The sequence below is a fragment of the Mytilus galloprovincialis genome, chromosome 5 (genome assembly GCF_965363235.1).
Source record: "Mytilus galloprovincialis chromosome 5, xbMytGall1.hap1.1, whole genome shotgun sequence".
NCBI lineage: Eukaryota > Metazoa > Mollusca > Bivalvia > Mytilida > Mytilidae > Mytilus > Mytilus galloprovincialis.
In genome coordinates, this window is record NC_134842.1 from 92,626,238 (window position 1) to 92,650,265 (window position 24,028).

The 24,028-nt window shown below is 32.5% G+C and overlaps 1 protein-coding gene across 7 annotated transcripts; it reads right to left on the reverse strand.

Moving 5' to 3' along the window:
* Positions 1-873: 873 nt before the first annotated feature.
* Positions 874-23,063, reverse strand: LOC143076719 (uncharacterized). 7 transcript variants are annotated; one of them, XM_076252569.1, is made up of 17 exons: positions 22,975-23,063; positions 18,920-18,950; positions 16,612-16,702; positions 15,703-15,826; positions 14,647-14,718; positions 14,146-14,205; positions 13,577-13,846; positions 13,143-13,206; positions 10,335-10,372; positions 6,982-7,005; positions 6,457-6,566; positions 5,866-5,995; positions 5,217-5,315; positions 4,467-4,511; positions 2,801-2,885; positions 1,874-2,179; positions 874-1,074 (listed from the first exon to the last, which is right to left on the reverse strand). In XM_076252569.1, exons 1-17 carry the CDS (start codon positions 22,988-22,990, stop codon positions 1,032-1,034), a joined length of 1,608 nt encoding a protein of 535 aa, XP_076108684.1. In that variant the 5' UTR covers positions 22,991-23,063; the 3' UTR covers positions 874-1,031. The 7 variants fall into 7 exon arrangements, with proteins under 7 accessions (XP_076108684.1, XP_076108685.1, XP_076108688.1 ...); XM_076252570.1 differs by having other exon boundaries at positions 2,801-2,880; positions 4,465-4,511; XM_076252573.1 differs by lacking the exon at positions 14,647-14,718.
* Positions 23,064-24,028: the final 965 nt, after the last annotated feature.

Consider the following 24,028-nt stretch of genomic DNA (forward strand, 5'->3'; position numbering starts at 1 on the left):
GGTGTACTTTGTATTTCATGTTTGGTTTATCAGACCTCGACTTCATTTTTATTGGATCATATAAATTGATGTGATAGTTTTTGTATTGCTTTATACTTAAGACTACCAACATAACATCAATGGTATAAAGTGAAGAAAGTTGAGTGCACTTTTGTCTTCCTACTGGGTTTCAACATAGAAATTAATGCTTTTTTTTTTAAATTATGAATTAGCATAAGTACTAGCTGATTGAAGATTGTTTATGTAATGCAAATATTACATGTTTATTTAGAATTGTCGCCAAGACAAGCTGATAAAAAAGATGGCAAATATATATACAAAAGCTTTAATACATTTCTAATCTTCTTCTTGGCATTTATATACATGTATATATGAAACACAATTTGTTGACATGATTAAACAACAGGATGGAAATATGTCCCACTGACATGGAGGGAAACCCTTAATGAGTTATGTCAATTTATCAATGTAAACCGTTTCATTTTCATATATATTAATACTTCCTTTGGAAAACAGATTACATGAGAACATTATCTGTTGTTCTAGTGGGTATCGCTAAATCAGTTCTTCATGTCAACATAAATCAACCTATTGCAGATCTATCAGTCCGATTATAACCAATGCTTTGCAAGGGGTTAAACTTTAAAAATTTAATATCTGTAATCATTTGTATGAGATGTCTAATGTTGGTTTCAAATTTTGACATATGTGATGAGTAGCACAATAAACCTTGAAGAGGCCTTTCTAGTTAGGGTTGCTGTCTATTTGGTGTTAACTCGCACGTCTTCTAGTATGTTTAATCCAAACCCTTCAAGTTCTTCATTTCTGACACCCATAAGTGTTAGTAGTAGAACAAAGAACATTCAACAAGTATACAATATAAAAGTTTTACTCATGATATCTTTAGTATAACTGAATGATGTTTTAATGACAATGGCTGGCAAATCTTCATGATGATAAAAAAAAAACATAGTAAAAGAGATAAAATGTGGACAACAATAAAAGTCATGTCTAAGTCAATGTCTAACGATTTAGTATGGCTTTGGTCTTCTGTCACCTCTATCACCACCAGGTCTGAAAAATAAAAATATTTTATCAGTAAATTTAAGCTATTCAGGGTATACAAGCATTTTATATTTATAACCAATAATAAAGTATTTGTTGTGTATATTTTCTCTGGATAAGGCCAAAAAAAAATATGTCGGTTTCCTGCTGCCCAGGCAAATAAATCAGGGTTGTCGGTAGGTTGGGATTTTTTATTTTTTTTTATTTTTGCACTCCGTCAGATTTGCAGTTGGTTAAATGTCATGTTTGGTTAGGGTCCTGTACCCCAAAATGATTTAATCCCTTTAAATCCTTGCTTTAATTGAATAATCCTCCCAGTGCCAACATTTTTTAAACCTTAATTGTAGCACATTTGTGCTGGGAGCAGCCATTTTGATTGTTTGGGCATAGTAAGATACAGATCTGGATTGGACTGGATACAATTTTTTTCCAGGTTTAAATAAAAAGATCTAGGGTCGGGGGGTTTGAGTCAGGGTTGGCCGGGAAACAGGAAACAGACATATATTTTTTTTGGCCTAATAGCAATTTGAATATGCTTTATACATTTGAGCTGCATACTAATTTTATTATTCGTAATTATTTCTTGACAATTTTTGTTAAATATAAATCTTCCAAAATTTAAATAATGTCAAATTTCTGTGTGTGCTCCAAGATTTTATATCCCACTTTTTTCATGCTATAACACCAAACCAGAAAATAGTTTCATGTATATTAATATTCAAATCAAAATACATAAATTTGTACATGTGCTTTAATTATTCATTTCTATGCCAGTATAGAGCAGTTGAAGCCTAAATTAATGTCTAACCTGTCTCGTCCACCTCCACGGTCTCTTCCTCCTCCAAATCCACCGCCTCCTCTGCCTCCACCACCACGTCCACCTCTATCTCCTCCATATCCACCACCCCCTCTGCCACCACCGAATCCTCCACGGCCACCTCTATCACCACCAAATCCACCTCTTCCTCGTCCTCTATCTCCCCCTCTACCACCACCGAACCCTCCTCTACCCCGTCCCCGACTACCACCATCTCCACCTCCCATTCCTTCTGGTCTGGCTGTGTTACATCGGTTACAACTATCTCTCCAGGCAAAATTGTTGTTACCACAATCACTGAAAAATAATCACAAAATTATTTCAACATTATCTCATGCCTTTGTAACTGAACAAGTTTTAATTTCAATGAAACAATTTGTGCATAAAATTTTCCAGTTTGGCTTTTGACATCATTGTAAGTAAATGAATATTTCAACTTATACTTCCAACAATATAGATTTGGTTATGTAATCACAAAAATTCTCTGCCGGGAACAATTTCTTGTTTTTAAATAAACTGACATTATGCATTTTATGGACCACAGCTGCTCCTGCATGTACAAATTATCAGGTTGTCTGCGTATTGATTTAGTAAAATACCAGCTGCATGTCACAAAATGAAGCTGCTTGTTGAGTGAGTGCAGTGACCAAGTTCAAAAAGGTTTTATATTGGGTCGATTATATTGTATACAATATCAATATGCAGATAACCAGATAATCGTATCTTATTTGTGTATTTTGCATGATAGAAACAATATGTTTTTTGTTTTCTTCACCAGCAAACCAGTTCAATCTATTCAACATCGCTGACATGTCCAGGTCAACATTTTTGATTTCACAAAGCCGTGATATACAATTTTATTAAGAGCAGAGCAGAATGATAGTCAGTGGGACGACATAAAAATAAATAACATCTTACCCGTTGGGACATGTCCAGTCACCATCTCTGGAAGGTCCACCACTGCCGCCACCTCCTCGGTCACTACCACCACCACCACCACCACCTAAAATATAAACAAATCAAAGGTTTTAACATGACCATTCATATTTGTAAAGCAACTTTTGGTTAAAGCATATATATAGAAAACTGTGTTTCATAAAACCTGTATGCAACTTGTAGACCAAATAACCACCATTCAATCAGAGGAATCTAACAGTATGAAATTATCGCAAATGTCATGTAATCAAGTTAAAATCCTATAATATATCGTCTCTGGTAAGGCAACTTCCAAATAATCCTATAAAACAATCAAATGTAGAAATTGAGGATTAATCATTTGTCTTTAGATACAAATTATTGTGGATTTCCCAGTATAAACAAAATTCTTGAATTAAAAGTATCAGAAGTATAATTTTTATTCAAATCGGCAAAACCACCAAATCAATATTCACTACAATACAATTTTTCTTCCATCCACAGAAGAATAATAAAATTGAGAATGGAAATGGGGAATGTGTCAAAGAGACAACAACCCGACCAAATAAAAAACAACAGCAGAGGGTCACCAACAGGTCTTCAATGTAGCGAGAAATTCCCGCACCCAGAGGCGTCCTTCAGCTGGCCCCTAAACAAATATATACTAGTCCAGTGATAATGAACGCCATACTAATTTCCAAATTGTACACAAGAAACTAAAATTAAAATAATACAAGACTAACAAAGGCCAGAGGCTCCTGACTTGGGACAGGCGCAAAAATGCAGTGGGGTTAAACATGTTTGTGAGATCTCAACCCTCCCCCTATACCTCTAACCAATGTAGTAAAGTAAACGCATAACAATACGCACATTAAAATTCAGTTCAAGAGAAATCCGAGTCTGATGTCATAAGATGTAACCAAAGAAAATAAACAAAATGACAATAATACATAAATAACAACAGACTACTAGCAGTTAACTGACATGCCAGCTCCAGACTTCAATTAAGGCAGAGAAAAAAAAAATCAATGTTTCCGGTAACCCGACCGACCCTGTTTTTTAGCCCCCGACCCTAACTTTTTTATTGGATCTTCAAAAAAAAAAAAAAAAAATTGTATCAACCGACCCTGTTTTTGACACAGGCTTCTGATAGATGACATAATATTTTTTCTCTCTTGCTTCTACTTGCATAGAAAGCCAGTAAAACATTTTATTAATGTCAAAAGGTATTCCAAATAGGTTAAAATCCAAGAAATTTGCACAGCAGGTGCTTCAAAAACATTGCAAATGGCACACTTTCGGTTTTTGAAACTAACTACGGATCCGGACTTGGAAAAACCATGATAATTTTTCGGATTTCATTTACGATGTCAAAAAAAAAAAAAAAAAAAAAAAAAAAAAGAATTCCGACCTACCGACCCTATTTTTCAAAATGATGTTACCGGAAACACATATCTTTTTTTTTTAGGCCTAAACTGACTGAAAGATTATGATGTTCATCATATGAACATCAGGCACAATCCTTCCCGTTAGGGGTTTAGTATCATACCATCATAACATATATGAGAAGAACATAACAGTATCCCAGTAGTTTTACCCTAGGCACATGTTTTGATCACTTTAACACCTGTAAACAAATGACAATATTTCTGTCATACTTTACCCTTACCTCTTCCTCCTCCATATCCTCCGCCTCCTCCTCGGCCACCACCTCCTGTAAATGCACATATGTCTAGCATGAGGTCTAATTATACGCAATAATAACAGGATGTAACTACCACTAGAAGTGATTAATGAAGTAAAACCCCTAAAATCATGTTAAAACAAATAATCACTTGCTTGCCTCAACTCTCGAAAGAAAAAATTGGGTTCATCTACATGAATTACCACAAGTGATTAATGAGTTCTAATTATACTTAATATTTCACAACAGGACTTGAGTACCACAAGAAAGTGATTTAAAATGTAAAATCCCTAAAATCAAGTTAAAATAAAGTATCACTTGCTTGCCCTTAACTCTCGAAAGCAAAAAAAATAGGGTTCATCTTACATGATCAGCCTGTAAGGCAGGTCTTTGACACTAAAATTTTGGTATGACCTTATTTTCTTTTGAAACTACAATCTGCCCTAACATGTATAATCTGTATCTAAAACCCTTTCTTTGTCAGTCAATTTACCCCTTATGCTTTCCATTTAATGTCCCTAAACTAGTTTTCAGAAATTATAAAAGTTTTTACTTTGTAGACTTCCCATATATGTTTCACTGCAGATTTCAGCAACCCTTAATGATGAATTTTCAGAAGGAAATATAGAAACTATTTCTTCCTTTGATTCTAGGACGTTTTTTACCGAACATCCAGCATAAAATATTTGGGCGGGAACAACTTCCGGTGCTTTTATTGATCTTAAATGTTCCTACCTCTTCCTCCACCTCCTCGGCCTCCCCCTCTGGTATCAAAGCTCTTCTGTACTCTTCTAGCTATCTCAACCTTGATAATACCACCATCAAAATCTTTTTCTATAAAAGAACAATATTCATTTCAAAATATGATTCTAGAAAAGGCTATTAATTGGTTTGGTGAATAAATAAAAATACTTTTTAGCAAGACATTTTTTTTGGCATAACCAGTCGCTTATTTATTCGATTGAAATGAATGTGAGGTTAGAAACCAAACAATTCTTTTTTTTTATCATGGGTTGTGACCATTTGATGTATGCAACATATCTCAATTTTAAAGTATGTTAGTTGACAGGGTATATTTTGTAAGTCCCTTCCTAACCTTCTACAGAGACTGTTTGAGAATTAACTCAAGAGTACATTGGAGGTCCAATTTTTTTCAAGTATATTCTTGTAAACTCGCAAGTTTTTTAAAATGCAACAACCCATATTTAATTAGAGTGCCTCTCATCTATCAAGGATTTATTTCTTGACTGTCAATAACAATTGTTCTTTAAATCCTTTTCTATATTCTTAAGTCAAAGATCTGCTTAACATCTTTGCTATTCAGTGAGATTGTTTTTCTAGTGCCATCAGAAGATATTAGGGATAAATCTTATAAGAAACCTACCATTGAACCAGTTGATAGCTGCCTGTGCTGTAGCAGAATCATCATATGTGATGGTTGCCTCTCCTTTTGGTTTACCAGACATTTTATCTTTGTAGATCCATACCTTTGGTTTACCAGTTCTTTTGTCCATCTACCAAAAAAAAAACCATCAGTAGATTATAAATTTTTATAGTTACATACAAAGTACCATACAACTTGAAACTTATGTTGTTATGAATCATAGAAATGTATGGATGTATTAGAACATTCAACACTCGCATGGTTCCTGATGAATATAAAATGACATTTTCATAAATGATCTCTTTTTGATACAAGTAGAATGTGTAAAATCAACAGAATTTGGACTAAATATATTTTTTTTCCTGTGCTGTTTTTCTTTTTTTCAAGATACTAGGATATCAGAACTTCAATATTTGGCAGGGGAAAGATGTATTGATTTGACATTGTTTTTTTGGTGTCTCAATGATTTGTGGTCAGTGCCTATGTAATTTTGTATTCATAGGTTAAAGTTCGGTGAAAACTTTTTAAATCTTTATGTACTTTTTATTATATACATGTATATTCAAAAGCAGTATATATATATATATGTACCTTGATGACACCAATACTTCCAAAATGGTTTACAAGAGCATCTTCAGTGATGGCTTCATTCAATCCAGTAACAAAGATAGTATCTATCATTTCTGTCATTTCACCAGCACCTGGAATGTAAATTATTAGTATGTTAAGTTGTTTTTCTATCAGCTGATGTAGTAAAGAGAAGCGAAACATTTCCAATAAGCATTTGAAAATCAGCGTAAATAGCAAATAAAGCAAGGCCAAAATTTGACCGGGTCAAAAATAAGCGCCCAGGGCAAAAAATTATATTCCTGGTCTGTTTGCAAAGGGTAGACCCGGGGATGTGAAACAGACATTCTGTTTAATATGGCCTAAGAAGCAAACTTACACTTGCAATTAAAAGTATTGGCAAACAAGAAGCAGGTGTCCAATAAATCAACCAAGAGAAAATTTGATGGATATATTACTTTTTACCGTTTTGCACAATCAAAATCTGTTAGACTTCTTTTTAAACATGTGAAACATTACAGTAAGATATATATTTATATATATACTAACCTCCTCTATCTCCACCTCTGTCTCCTGAAAAACAGGTAGGATTTGATTAGCATTTTAGAATCAACTTCATTAAAACCAATATCAATATGCAATATTCACAAGTACTTTTTTCTTCCTCTTTAACATATAAGTAAAACATGTCCATAAAGACTTATTTTGGAATTCTGATATAAAGAATTAAAAAAAAAATTATTTCTAAATTGAAACTAACAAGTGTGTCTTCAAGTGTGTCTTGCATATTAAGATTGGTAATTGGTACCAATATGATTGTAATACAAATCCTGTGTCCAAGCTTTGATAACAAGAACCTGACAACACTATTTTAATTTTTTGTTCTTATTATTGCAACAGCAGCCAATCAATACTCCTACATCAACATTTTTAAATGTGTCGGCAATTTTAACATAACTCAGAATCAGGAAAGGTCTGTTAAACACACTGTACAATTAAGCCTCGTCAGATTCTTGAAAGCAAAGCCTGGACACATGACCTGTATTTTTATCAGATTGATTTTGTACATACATTTGTTAGCAAGATTGAACATACCAAATAAAATCTACCAAAAATATTGACAACATTCATCAAGTGATAACACAAAAGTTCTATCTGGAATTATCGTTACTATGATACATAACAACCTTTCATGTACAAGATACATAACTCAACAAAAATGTTTTATGTATGTATATGTAGCAACTGGTCGTCAACTTGAAGGTCTTTTTGAAAGTTTGGTGAAAACATGGTATACATTTGTAAATGTACGATTTTAATATAGAAACATTACAAGAGGCTGAATCCCTGTAACTCACTAGAAATGTTTAATTTTTCAAGGTTAAGAAATTTGAAGACAATACTGAAAGTACATGTAACAAATAGGTTTTGTTGGTACAAAAAATACCCAATCTAATACTGGTTTTATTTTCATTGAACAATATGAAATCAGAACTAATTATCCTGGGAATACCAGATTAGCTTTACACTATGGAGGTGAGTTACAGGGTATCCACATATCTAAACAACCCTCTACAAGTCTCATTAGTTAAGTAAATTCTATAAACACGGAAGTTATCTATTAATGATCCATACTATACTAGCACTGAGTTTCTACACCATCACACTTTTGTCAAATAAAAACAGTTTATTAATAATATATATAATTTGTAACATAAAAATTGCTAAGTACTGTGGGTTTTTTTATTATTCATTGGATGCCAATTTTCGTAGATTTCGCGGGTAGAGGTGAACCAGGAAATTATATGTTCAATGATTAACAATTCTCTGTAGGTTTGATATTAACCTTCTGAAAACAAAGAAATAAAATATCCACAAACTTGTAGGCTCTTTTTAACCATGAGAATTGGTACCAACGAAAATAAAAGAATCCACAGCATTAGTATAATAATGGATCAGTAATTGCATTTTTTACAGCTAGTTTTTAATTGAAAAAGAAGTTTAATTTTGGTATGTTCATTGTTATGTAAAAAAGTACTTATATATATATATATATATATATAGCAACTTAATAGTAATTCCAATTAATTTGTCAGATGAAAAGTCTGACCCTTATATTGTAAAACTAATGATTTTTTTCAATCAGAAAGCAAGGTAAAATAGAATAACAAATTAAGTACTTTTTCATGTTAACTTATTTATAATAATATATAGATAATACACATGTTTTTATATGGATTTCATGTACAACAGGAGCCAATAACTTAAGAACACATTAGTACTCAACGGTCACACCAATACTTAACCATCTTCCACACTTTTTTAGGTGGATTTATTTCATTCAAAGTTATATCAAACCTGTTCGCTCGTTTATATATCAAACCTGTTTAGGATGGAGTTTTGACCATTTATTATTAAATCTGCCATTTTCCTATCGCTTTATGTTTAATTAATACCAGGTTTAACCTCATACACATTTTCCCTGTTCATATTGTAGGGCCGACATATATATCCAGATTGTACTATAGATTGCGGAGAGATTTAATATTTCCTGACACATATTACTCATACCATATTTTATCATTTCTTATTTTTTTCCCATGACACTTCTCGAGTAAGAACTATGTGTTTTATGACAGTCGATGGTATCACCAACTGATATAGTCCTTTTATATCTACATTTACATTGACAACACTTTATATCATATATATATAGACGCCCATCTTATTTTCACAGAGCTGATATTTGTTTCAATGTTGCGCTCTGTAAGTGATATTTCTAAATTTCTACTGGCTTCAACAGGCCACACTTTATGATTTTTCTTAGTAGTAACATTTGTCTTAACAACTTCAATCTTGATATCTATATCCCATATTATTTTATAACTGCACTTGTCTATATCAACCTTTTGACAAGAACATTATCAACACATCAATTTTCCCTGATTCATATATTTTTATCATGATTCATCAATAATAACTTGCACTATCTTTTCTATTCCTATTTTTTGCATAGCTTTGTGATAATTATCACTTCAAGACCTCATTATACCAGTACTTCTAATTTGTACTCATGATTAATATTCCACTAAATTCAAAGGAATGCTAATCATCTTTCATATAATCTTAAATTGTTCTCCAGTTATAGAATGTACATTATTGTAGTCAGTTCATCACATTTTGTATCTGTAATTGTTTAAATGTCAGTCATCACTTTATCCTCCTCTGAATAAACTTCTGTAGTCTATTTCAATCTATTGATGATTTTCATCACTTGATTCCTCTAGTACTTTAATGTCTAGAATCACTTTAAATTGTAGCAGGCAGGTCCACATTACTCCAGAATTTTCCAACGTTGTTTTGACACAAGAAGCTTTATATTCCATCTTCCAACCTTCATTACTCTACTTCTTCATCCATCATTTATAGTACCAAAATTCAAATTTGTATAATTTAACATAGCCATAAGCAGTTTATTTCAATTTATAATATAAAAGTGGTTTGTTTCTTTTTATGGCAGTGAAATCTTTCGAAGTTTTGAATGTTGGTACATAAATCTCTCTTTCACAAAATTAAGTATAAACAACATAAATACACTATGTATAAAATATTGAGTGAATAAACTTAGCTTTTTTAAAATGAAATCAGAAAATTTTACTCAATTTTTATTTCTCAATTAGATAAAGATAAACCCCTTTCTATTTAACCAGTGTATTCACTCAGTTACTTCCCCTGCCCAATAAATATTAACATATCCAACAAAACTACATTAATTATCAAGTAAACAGATGAAGCAATGCAAATGCAGCATCCATTTCTTTTAAGATAGTTGCATGTAATTGCAACACTAAGAGAAAACTTGGAATAATGGTCAGTGACAAAAGCTTGACCTTTGAACTTACCACCACCAAAACCTCTGCTGTACCCTCCACGACTACCACTGAAATATATTGATGGGGTCAGTATCGATCACGCCCACAAGATGTGGACGGATGATACTGCCATATCCTTGTAGATCCAAACAAGGTCTTCTTTTGGTTTTGATGCTAAATACTAAATGTAGACTGTTGCAAAACACTCCCAACCTATCTATTTTCAGACTCCAAATATGACTATTCTATTTTTAGTCCAAATATGACTTTTTTATTATTTCTCAAAATATGACCTTTTTATTATTTGTGTCAACTTCATTTTCATGTTTATCTGAAATAATTAACCTCCATACACTTTAAAATAATATTCTTGTTCATACCCTTTTCAGTGGCTCTGGTATAGGGGAAATAATGTATTATGATATAATTTATTACTTTTATAATATTTAACGAACCCTTTTATGTTGTACTTAACATAAAAGATTGTATATTTTACGTAACCACCTTTAGTATTTTTCAGATAACTGTCATTATTCTCCAATGATTTATACACATTATATGGTATCAACTAAGGGCTATTCCAGAAAAAAATGTATGGGGGGGTTGGAAGGCACATTATATTAATAATACATGGGTGATGGGTATCAGAGCAACTTTTCACACTATAATTCTCAATTACAATTGTCTGGGTGGCGGGTGCTGACAAAAACTGCCTTCCAACCCCCCCATACATTTTGTTCTGGAATAGCCCTAAGACTTTATATCTCAAGTCTTTTTCTTTCAACTCATTCTCTGACCTATCTAATGATCAAGGTGTGAAACCTTTAAAAAAAAAAACCTGCACAATAGTTAAACCTTCAATTCTTAGATATGTAATCTCTTTTCATTTTAACCCAATTTAGTTTACAAATCAGGAAAAAAATAATTTATCAATTTAAAAGAAAATAAAATTCTTTAAGACCTACAAAAGGAACAATCAAAAGGTTAATCGATGATTTTACCAACATAAACAAAATAAATGACTTTCTCCAAACCTGACAAAAACCCTGTTACTGTTAGTTTTTATCTGATATGCGTGTCCCTGCACATTTTCCAAAAGCATTAATGAGAGGCTTAGTTTGGCATCTTCCTAAATGACCCTTTATTCACAAGACGATATTCTATTCAAAAGAATATCTGCATGCATAAAAAAGAAACATGCCTACATAATGTACCCCAAGAAAAACAAATTCCACAAATACTGTTCTACAATGGAGATTAACCCAACAAGTGCTGTGGATTATTTTAAACATGTTAAACAATTCAATTGTATATTAAAAGTTTGAAAGTTTTTTTTTTATTTCTGAGGTAAAATTTAAGTGGCCTCCTAATTTCAGGGTCACTTTCATAGTAAAAACCCTCTTTTCAATTTTCTTAATCTATTGCTCCTAATTTCCAAATGTTTTGGTAGGAGTCAGTTTATATGGAATTCCCCTAATTAAAAGACTTTAAATAACACCAATATTACCACCAACACTATTATCAAACTGACACTTTGTAGTTTTATTTAATTCGTATGTACCAGAGCCACTTTTATATAACCTGGAATTTTTTGTTATTTTTACACCTGAATGGACTCGCTGGAAATGCTAACTACACCTCTTAATAACCTTTATATAAATATATAACATTTAATCTCAGCTTTATACATTTGTACCAATTAAATAGACAATTTCATGTTTTTCAAGATCTTACAGAATATGTTTATTTCTGCTTTAAAGGGTGGTTTTTAAGAATTTCATTTATGAAACTGGCTTTGACTTTGATTTTACAGAGGATAGCTGATTGACCCGTAATTGACTGATTTAGAAATTCAAGAATTCATTACAGGTTCAGACATAAAACTACCAATAAAATTGGAAAGAAAATGAAAAAATTTAAAGTGGGTTTTGAGAGAGAACACGTAATCTTTTTCAGTGACTGCTACTTTTCAATAAAAATTATACATTTACAAAATTCCAGAGTCAACTAAACCTTTTTCTTCTATAAACATTGGTTATTTCCTCTGAAAATAAACCCATAGTTTTTTTATATAGTAAATTGATGCATATTATAATATTTTGAGTACGAATAGAACATTGAGATGTAAAAAAAAAACCTGAACACCAGGACAATGATCAGAATAAAGTTTTGTTACTTGTTAGCTCCAGCGAGTCCTTCTAATTTCATTCACAATACTAATTTGATACCCCCTACATTCTATGCATTTTGCAACAAAGTACACCGTTTATACAACCTTCTATGGTAAACCTGTTGAAAAAATCTTAGGAAATGGCAGAGTTATAGCATGTTTATAAATTATTTTATACATATATATGTGTATGTGTGCAATAACCTGATAATTTAACCCTTGTGATGTTTCAAGATGTATCACAGAACAACCTTTGTAAATCATAATTTTATACCCGAATTCTAATTTGTACTTGCTATGTTTCTAACCAATTCAACCAATTATCACTATCAGATACTATTACCCAGGGTGGCTTTTTAAACTAAGTTACCATATAAAGGAATTACCTTTATAAATATATGGATTGTTCACCCCTAACTTAATAATATAACTATCGCTATAGTAACCAATTCTTCAACCAATAATCACACAAGTGTGGAAAGTATTATACTAATATTTTTTTTAATGCAAGTTACATATTAGTAACATTCTACTCCTTATTTTTCTATTGTTTAAAACCAATAGTAGCTGTACTGCATACCTCATCAAGCTCATAGGACTCAGAATTTTGTATTTTCCCCCGAATAGTTTTGTTGTTGTTGATCTTAATGATAATATAAGAAACCTACCCTCCACCTCCGTATCCTCCTCCTCCTCCGCCATCTCGGCCACCACCTCCACCGCCTCCTCTTCCTGTAAAAATAAGTCCAAAACATAAATCTCATCTCACGCTTGTCAACACAAAAAAGTATTACAAAAAGAACAAAATTTGTGCAAGATAGTGGTTCAAAACAATGATAATCAATAACAGAACAGAGATTATTTGAAACTATTAACATGTTTCAATATTTCAGCAAATTTTATATGCCAGATGAAAGATTCTTAATTATTTTACCTAAATCTTCATTAAACGAGTTACTTTTTAAAGATTTTATATATTCAGTCTCATTATTGATCAAAGTGGATTTTTCTGTGAAAAAAATATTTATTTGCAGCTACTTGTAAGATGGAAGCTGTAATTTTGTTGTCTACCAAGAATGATCTGTATAATGACAAGACCTACCTCTGCCTCCACCGTAACCCCCTCCTCCCCCACCACTTCCGTAGGATCCACCAGAACCCCCGTATCCACCTGATCCTCCCCCACTGCCGTAAGAGCTACCACCTCCTTGTGACCCGTAGTCACCACCACTGCCACCTCCTCCACTACCACCACTGTAGCCACCAGTCTGGCCCCCGTAACCACCAGACTGTTGTTCATAGCCAGTGGTAGTGGTAGCCTGTCCACCGTAACCTCCTGAAGAGCCATATGATGAGGTATTTTGTTGGTACCCTGAAACAAGATTTGATATTTTAGCTTTGGTTCACAGTGTGACTAACCTTCCTCCAGAGGAACTAGGGCAACAACAATACATTTGACTTAATTGTGTAGTTGACATATATATACATGATTATTGTGGTCTCACATATAAAATACATAACAAAGATAACTACACAGCTCTCAGATATATTATTTATAACCTTTTGTTGAAATTCATTCTATAAAAGTACTAAGCCATACTTGATTCAAAGAAATAGATTTTATATCTGATTTAAATACCTGGTAAAGTATCAATTTATCAATGTTATTACCTTGCTGACCATACTGTGCAGCACCATCTTGTGGCTGTGTTACTCCGTATGCAGATTGATCTACAACGTACAAGATACATACATAACAAAATCACAATATCAAATGTCCATGTCAACAAACGTTTTTTATTTCTCAATTATATTATAAACATTCAAGTGCACAATAAATTTGTTTTATGCAAGGTTCGACATTTGTTGTTTTTAATATGACCATGAAAATAGACATCATTTCCTCCTGAAAATAAGGAAGAGGCTAGATTGAGTATATTTGGATATCACATATTCACAATAGAAAGATTTCTAATTATCAATTTTCTATCTCAATGATCAGGGATAACAAAATAATGTCGACTCTTGTATAACTTTAATTACTAAACACAACACACAATACAATACAATGTCCACCATGTTTGGTTTTACACAACATACACTACATGTCCACCATGTTTGGTTTTTACCAGTCAGTTAACTCCTGCTTTTCACATAATAGCTTTTTATTACCTGTGGTTGCATACTGTTGTTGTCCATACCCTGCAACTCCATAAGCCTGACCACCTCCTTGTGATGCTTGAGCTAAAACATTAATGAATACCCAGTCATTTTTATTTCTAACATTGTTGTTTACCTATTGTGTACATGTAGGTTACCTCAGCTACAAGTTAGGATGACTTTCTGAAAAGTTATGTATATGATGCTTACAAAAATACATTTCATAGGATATCAGTTCTAGCTTTGTGGTCATACAATTTCTACTACAATATATATATTAAAGAAAAAACTTCAGCACTAAAAATAACCAATATTATGTTTAAAGAAACAAACAAAGTCAGATATCCTTGTTGCAAATAAAATTCAGAATTATTTTGAAAATTGAACTTTGATCTATGCTAATGATATATTTTGTTTAATGCAAAAATTAAAATTTAAGAAGCTCAGATTATATTGAACAGTGAATTTACTTTTGTTTAGTAAGATTGGAAGAGCTTAAGAAAATAAGAACAGTCACCTAGAACTTTACGAAATGGATGTCAAGTTTCCTATGAAAATGTATTTTCAAAAAAACAAATACTTTAGTGTGAAGACAAAATTAGTTTTGTAATATGACTGTTACTAGATCTGTACAAAAGGTAAGTCAAAAACAAATGTGCAGAAATCAAAAAAGAATATTTTCCAATTTAAACAATTCACCATCTTTTATATATTAAGGTTTAAAAAAAAGCAAAAATACAACAAAATTGGAAGGCAAAAACAGCAGAAATATACATGTAGTTACAGAAAAAAGCATCAAGATTTGGAAAGAAGGTAGTGATAGTTTATAGGAATGTATTGTATGTTAATAAAGTTAATTATATGAAGATTGCAATTTGACTCATGAATTTTTAGACACTTTTGTTGCTTGTTCTATATTAACCACAAAAAAATATCACAGAAAGCAAACAATAATGCTATAGCAATTAATAAAAGGAGACATATTGCAACCCTTAAAGAGAGAACAGATTTAGCGGTGAAAATCTAATTAAAAGGAGACAAGCACAAGCCAAGATGGTGAATATTTACCAGTTGTTTGTCCGTAAGTAGCTGCCTGTCCATAACCAGCTGCCTGAGTAGCTGCTGGTTGTGCTGTCTGTCCATAAGCACTAGCATCATAACCTGTGTAACCTGCAGGCTGCTGGTAGCCAGCCTGAAATGTACAACAAAAGGGTCATAAAGTTACAGTTTCCACTGTTAGTCACCAGTCACATGCCCCATGCAAGTAAAATTTTATTCGAACTTTCTGACACATAAGAAAAAGGTCTGAATATTGGTTTTCTGATGCAGCAGCTTTTTTGGACGTCTAGAAGTGTACAATGTATGATTGGAAGAGCAACACTACAATTAAAAAAAACACATGTTTGGAAATTGTGACTTTTTCCAGTTTCAGAAAAACTGTTCAATTAGTCTATTATTTTTAAAAATTAAAGTGGGTTTTTTTTTGCAATATTTTTTATTTAAAGCTTGGGCCTACTTCTATTCGTCAAGCTCGGGTAGGTAGAGTTTGTTGAATCTATTGAATGACAACCGAACCTCCGGTTCAGTACACAAAAATAATTAACTTTTCTTGTGATAGTCAACTCGATGGAAGAGTTTTTACTTCGATTCGGAAAGGTTGCTGGCATGCGCATAATCTGACACTGATATTTTATCTCTAGTCAACCCGAATTGGACGAATCAAAGTAGGCCTTGCTGAGTTTGCTCGTCTTAATATAATCACTGGACTAAAATAGATTTGAGAATTATGCAATACCAGTCTTTTCTGATGTTCATTGCCATGATGCAGAGTTCTTGAAATCTTTTTTCCCCTGGTAGTCCTCACTATTATTTCTATTGTACATTGTGTTGGTCCTTTGAAAATTGGTGGTCAACTCTTTAGGACTACAACTTTTCAAGAACTCTGGCCATGTTTCTAATCACAAAACATTTACATACCGGTTGTGTTGGTGGTTGTTGTGTCTGACCATACTGTTGGTATGTAGCTGTTGAGTCAGCTGCTGTTGCTCCATAACTACCATAGTTGTAGCTGTAAAACAAAACAAAATCTTAACTATTGTAAAATGTTTTTGACAAGAAGATTGTATACACAATTCAGAATAGATGTTTTGTTCCTATACACAGCCATCTTTAAATATTTGGTGACCACCCTAAACCCCTTTTCTACATTAAGTATTAATGCATTGCAAACCAGATGCTCCGCAGGGCGTAGCTTTATACGACCGCAGAGGTTGAACCCTGAACGGTTGGGGCAAGTATGGACACAACATTCAAGCTGGATTCAGCTCTAAATTTGGATTGTGATTAAATAGTTGACACAGCATAGGTTTCTGACACAGAATGAATGTGTTCTAATGAACTTAAAATTTTTGTTTTCTCTTAGAGCAATTCACTATGCTGTTGAATATTAATCCTCTCAAAAAAATGTTTGAAGAAATTTTCTTTTTTATTTATGAAATTTCAAATGAGAAAAATTGAACCCAATTTTTTTAATCACATCCCCCTTTCCCTTATTCCAAAACTAATCTCAATTAAAATTTCTAATGGAGTTTGCAACAATAACTACTCATTTAAATACATCATAAAATATTAAGATGTAAAAAAACTGCTTGTTATCACTGAATGGTAAAGATTATTTTAATTTATCAGTTGGTAGTAAAAAGTGAATATACATTGTATATTGTATATAACAAAGATTAAAGTTGATTCTGGACAAAGAAAGATAACTCTAATTAAAAAAAAATCTTGCTATTGCACAATATTTTGCAATTAGATATTTCTTGCTTACTATTCTGGACAAAGAAAGATAACTCTAATTAAAAAAAAAATTGCTATTTCACAATATTGTGCAATTAGATATTTCTTGCCATTGCGCAATACTGTGCAATTGAAAAGACTTGCTATTGCACAATACTTAATATAATAATTTTAGATCCTGATTTGGACCAACTTGAAAACTGGGCCCATAATAAAAAATCTAAGTACATTTTTGGATTCAGCATATCAAAGAACCCCAAGATTTCAATTTTTGTTAAAATCAGACTAAGTTTTATTTTGGACCCTTTGGACTTAAGTGTAGACCAATTTGAAAACAGGAAAAAAAATGAAGAATCTACATACACAAGATTTGGTATATCAAAGAACCCCATTTATTCAATTTTTGATGAAATCAAACAAAGTTTAATTTTGGACCCCGATTTGGACCAACTTGAAAACTGGGCCAATAATCAAGAATCTAAGTACATTTTTAGATTCAGCATATCAAACAACCTAACTGATTCATTTTTTGTCAAAATCAAACTAAGTTTAATTTTGGACCCTTTGGACCTTAATGTAGACCAATTTGAAAACGGGACCAAAAGTTAAGAATCTACATACACAGTCATGACAGTTAGATTCGGCATATCAAAGAACCCCAATTATTCAATTTTGATGAAATCAAACAAAGTTTAATTTTGGACCCTTTGGGCCCCTTATTCTGTTGGAACCAAAACTCCCAAAATCAATACCAACCTTCCTTTTATGGTCATAAACCTTGTGTTTAAATTTCATAGATTTCTATTTACTTATACTAATGTTATGGTGCGAAAACCAAGAAAAATGCTTATTTGGGTCCCTTTTTGGCCCCCAATTCCTAAACTGTTGGGACCTAAACTCCCAAAATCAATACCAACCTTCCTTTTGTAGTCCTTAACATTGTGTTTAAATTTCATTGATTTCTATTTACTTAAACTAAAGTTATTGTGCGAAAACCAAGAATAATGCTTATTTGGGCCCTTTTTTGGCCCCTAATTCCTAAACTGTTGAAACCAAAACTCCCAAAATCAATCCCAACCGTTCTTTTGTGGTCATAAACCTTGTCAAAATTTCATAGATTTCTATTAACTTAAACTAAAGTTATAGTGCGAAAACCAAGAAAATGCTTATTTGGGCCCTTTTTGGCCCCTAATTCCTAAAATGTTGGGACCAAAACTCCCAAAATCAATACCAACCTTCCTTTTGTGGTCATAAACCTTGTGTTAAAATTTCATAGATTTCCATTCACTTTTACTAAAGTTAGAGTGCGAAAACTAAAAGTATTCGGACGACAACGACGCCAACGTGATAGCAATATACGACGAAATTTTTTTCAAATTTTGCGGTCGTATAAAAATGAAACAAATGTTGCCATTGCAAATTCTCAAAGAGAAAATTGCTATTGCAATGGATACTAAACACATTGAAATTGATGTTAAGCAAAACTTACTTTGGTGCCCCTCCAGCTGAATAATTATATTCTGCAAATAGAAATAAATACATATATACATATATTTAAATGAATACAAAATCATAACTTTCTCTGACTTTACTACAAGCCAAATGTAGACATGTTTTTTTAAATCTTCAATGTCAAATGCAACATATAACCCTAAATATCAACATTTTTTCTCAACTTAGTTAACTTCCTTGGTATGGCATTGTTCTGTAGACTTTAAAAGTGTGGAAGTTAGATTTTTTCCTTTTTTTGTGAAAGACCATGCTTGACCCAGGGTCAATCAGCATATATGATCCATCTACATGTAATACTCCCACTGACCCAGTGTAATCTGTGGGCAACCGATCAAAACAACGCAAGATTGTGAACCCCAAATTCAGCTTTTTTAATGCTGTGATTGTAACATTTCTTTTTGCGAAATGATGGTATACTCTCAGAGGAATATAATGGTCTGAATGCCTTATTTCTAACTGAACTTGTTTATTCATTTCATGACTGAACCAGATGCTCCGCAGGGCGTAGCTTTATACGACCGCAGAGGTTGAACCCTGAACGGTTAGGGCAAGTATGGACACAACATTCAAGCTGGATTCAGCTCTAAATTTGGATTGTGATTAAATAGTTGACACAGCATAGGTTTCTGACACAGAATGAATGTGTTCTAATGAACTTAAAATTTTTGTTTCTCTTAGAGCAATTCACTATGCTGTTGAATATTAATCCTCTCAAAAAAATGTTTGAAGAAATTTTCTTTTTTATTTATGAAATTTCAAATGAGAAAAATTGAACCCAATTTTTTTAATCACATCCCCCTTTCCCTTATTCCAAAACTAATCTCAATTAAAATTTCTAATAGAGTTTGCAACAATAACTACTCATTTAAATACATCATAAAATATTAAGATGTAAAAAAACTGCTTGTTATCACTGAATGGTAAAGATTATTTTAATTTATCAGTGGTAGTAAAAAGTGAATATACATTGTATATTGTATATAACAAAGATTTAAGTTGATTCTGGACAAAGAAAGATAACTCCAATTAAAAAAAAATCTTGCTATTGCACAATATTTTGCAATTAGATATTTCTTGCTTACTATTCTGGACAAAGAAAGATAACTCTAATTAATTTTTTTTTTGATATTTCACAATATTGTGCAATTAGATATTTCTTGCCATTGCGCAATACTGTGCAATTGAAAAGACTTGCTATTGCACAATACTTAATATAATAATTTTAGATCCTGATTTGGACCAACTTGAAAACTGGGCCCATAATAAAAAATCTAAGTACATTTTTGAATTCAGCATATCAAAGAACTTCAAGATTTCAATTTTTGTTAAAATCAGACTAAGTTTAATTTTGGACCCTTTGGACTTTAGTGTAGACCAATTTGAAAACAGGACCAAAAATGAAGAATCTACATACACAGTTAGATTTGGTATATCAAAGAACCCCATTTATTCAATTTTTGATGAAATCAAACAAAGTTTAATTTTGGACCCCGATTTGGACCAACTTGAAAACTGGGCCAATAATCAAGAATCTAAGTACATTTTTAGATTCAGCATATCAAAGAACCTAACTGATTCATTTTTTGTCAAAATCAAACTAAGTTTAATTTTGGACCCTTTGGACCTTAATGTAGACCAATTTGAAAACGGGACCAAAAGTTAAGAATCTACATACACAGTCATGACAGTTAGATTCAGCATATCAAAGAACCCCAATTATTCAATTTTGATGAAATCAAACAAAAGTTTAATTTTGGACCCTTTGGGCCCCTTATTATGTTGGGACCAAAACTCCCAAAATCAAACCCAACCTTTCTTTTATGGTCATAAACCTTGTGTTTAAATTTCATAGATTTCTATTTACTTATACTAACGATATGGTGCGAAAACCAAGAAAAATGCTTATTTGGGTCCCTTTTTGGCCCCTAATTCCTAAACTGTTGGGACCTAAACTCCCAAAATCAATACCAACCTTCCTTTTGTAGTCATTAACATTGTGTTTAAATTTCATTGATTTCTATTTACTTAAACTAATGTTATTGTGCGAAAACCAAGAATAATGCTTATTTGGGCCCTTTTTTGGCCCCTAATTCCTAAACTGTTGAGACCAAAACTCCCAAAATCAATCCCAACCGTTCTTTTGTGGTCATAAACCTTGTGTCAAAATTTCATAGATTTCTATTAACTTAAACTAAAGTTATAGTACGAAAACCAAGAAAATGCTTATTTGGGCCCTTTTTGGCCCCTAATTCCTAAAATGTTGGGACCAAAACTCCCAAAATCAATACCAACCTTCCTTTTGTGGTCATAAACCTTGTGTTAAAATTTCATAGATTTCCATTCACTTTTACTAAAGTTAGAGTGCGAAAACTAAAAGTATTCGGACGCCGGACGACGACGACGACGACGACGCCGACGCCAACGTGATAGCAATATACGACGAAAATTTTTTCAAAATTTGCGGTCGTATAAAAAGCATTGTTTGGTTTGGTGTGAAAAAAATGTGTTACTAAACATTACAATAATTTCTTGATGTCACCAAGACTATTCTCTGACATCCAAAGCTGGGGCCGTGGTATGTCTGAGCTTGTCCAATGTCAAAAAGTTGATGTTACCCTGTTCAAAATACATGCACTGCTTCCTAGATTCTGGTCTCAATTTGTTCATTATTGAATATTCATTTATCACTTAATTTATGCAAGTTTCGAATCGTCTATCTGCCACCCTTTATTTTCAAATTTGGACACTTATCACAGTGCCCCATCATTTTTGCTTGTTATTAATTTGAACAATTTTAAATTTAAACTGAGCCAATGACTGACTTTTGATAGTCAGATATGGACAATATTACCTTCAACTTAACTTAACCATAACTTATAAGCACGATTTAATACTAGTTCTAGTTGGACTTTATTCATTATTATTTTATTTTATTCAACCCCATCATCCATGCTGGTAATGAAATTCAACTAATCAGAAGTGCGATATTAAAGATATTGAAACACCTCACACCAACAAGGATTTTCTAGTTGAATAATTCCAGACTAATATCAAATGGACGTCAAGTTACTAAGAGTTCGTGGCCTCAAGACTCAAAATATGCAAATATTTATATTTTTTAACCTCCTTTAAAGGAAATAGATGTTTAACATTTAGTAACCAGCCATGATTCTTCACCTCCTTTACAGGAGATCGGTATTAAGCATTTAGTTCCGACCATGTTACAGTCGGAAGCTCTCGGACATTTAGATAACTTGCATCGTAAATGAACGAAGTGTTACATTATGGTCATTTGCATAAATCATCACTGTTTTCACGTGGTCATGTGATAATCTTTGAAAATGAAAGGCAAAATGAGGAAATCAATGGGTCACTGAAAACTATAATTATGAGAAAATAAAGGTTGGCAGGTAGGTGAAACTTACATAAATGAAGATATAAATGAAAAATGAACAGATTGATGCCTGATTTATATAATTCCAAGGCCATTAGTCGGCACCAGACGTGACAAGCAGCGCATTTATTTTGGGTGGGCAAATATCCACTTTTTGATATGGGACAAGCTCTGACGTCCCATGGCCCCAGCAAAACAGCCGTTGGACGTCAGAGTAATCTCGGACTAAGACTTAATGTCAGCTCGTTTTTTTTCCTTACATTTTTTTTTAATTTCAGGAAACTTTTCAATTGATTTTATAATACATTTAGACCGGCTTTCTAGTTTAACATCTCGATTGAGGTCCATCAATGCATCATCTTTTTCATAATGCAAGTTAATTAATTTGTAAGTGCTGCGTCTTAACATAACATTGTGTTTCAATTGGCTTCATTAACGCCCGGTGCGATGCCGGCATTTTTGTGCGAAATGTTGACTTGTTACGGCAATTTACCATGATTTGAGCTAAATACTGGTATCGCCCAATACAATTATATCTATCATCGTCTAACAACATAAATATAGGACACAGGGATGACTTTACAAAGCATTTCTTGAGCTAAAACAATAATTTAAGGGTAAAAAGAGTGTTTTCTTACGACTTGCATCCGCCATTGTCTGTTCGTTTTTGTGCAAGAGTCACGTGGTATAGACCGCGTGTGTTTAAGGAACCATGTGACCATACAATTTTTTTAAGAACTTTTAGATTTTGTGAGAAATATATAGATTTTACATATCAATTGGTAAATATTTAACTTGTGTTCTTCAATACTTAAATTTCTATAATTTATTGCATTAATAATCAATTAATGCGACAACGGAAACTTATCAGTTCGACATTTATCTTTTCATTATCCTGTCGCAAACCTCAATTTCTTTTTGTGAGCATGCGCAACTAGTTTCTAATCAAATTATGAGCAACACACCATAGGGGGAAAAATCAGTTTTAAACAGGGGTGTCATAGGGGACATGTGGTGAAGCGTGTTAGTACGAATTCATGTGCTTATCCATTATTTCGTAGATCTTAGAAGACTTTCTAAAAATAAATATAAAAAAACAAGTAAACAATTGTCATTATTGACATCAAAAACAAAATTCTCTTTTTTAATTTCCGAATGCCTTGTCCGATTAGCTACGTTTTAGCAAGAATTAAGACGGTAAACTGACCAGTGGCGTAGCTGGGTCATTTTTACGTGTACGCCCGAAACTTGGCGAGGGAGATGAGGGGTGACAACCACTCAATGTTAAAGCACCTGCTGGTAGTGGGTTCGAAAGGGACGAAGCCCCCGACAGCTATCGAGAATGAGATACCATACTTTTGAATCTAAATGGTTTGTTTGTTTTTGTTAAATTTTGTAATATGTTAACCTATTCATCGTGTTAAACTGGAAGCAACCCTAATGGTCATTGGTTTCAGAGAAAACAAAAAATATTTCTAAGAGGTGCAATATAAAAAAAATCTGGAACACCTAGGATTTCTTCCCACAAAAAGTAAATCAATTTATCATTCATTTAAACATGTTAAAGGGATTTAAAAAATAAACTAAAATTTTCTTTTGATATTTTTTTCTTGATCTGGAATATTTCATGACAATCTATGAAGGTTTATAAATTGAGCATGTAAAACAATTAATTGCGTAACATTCGTAAAG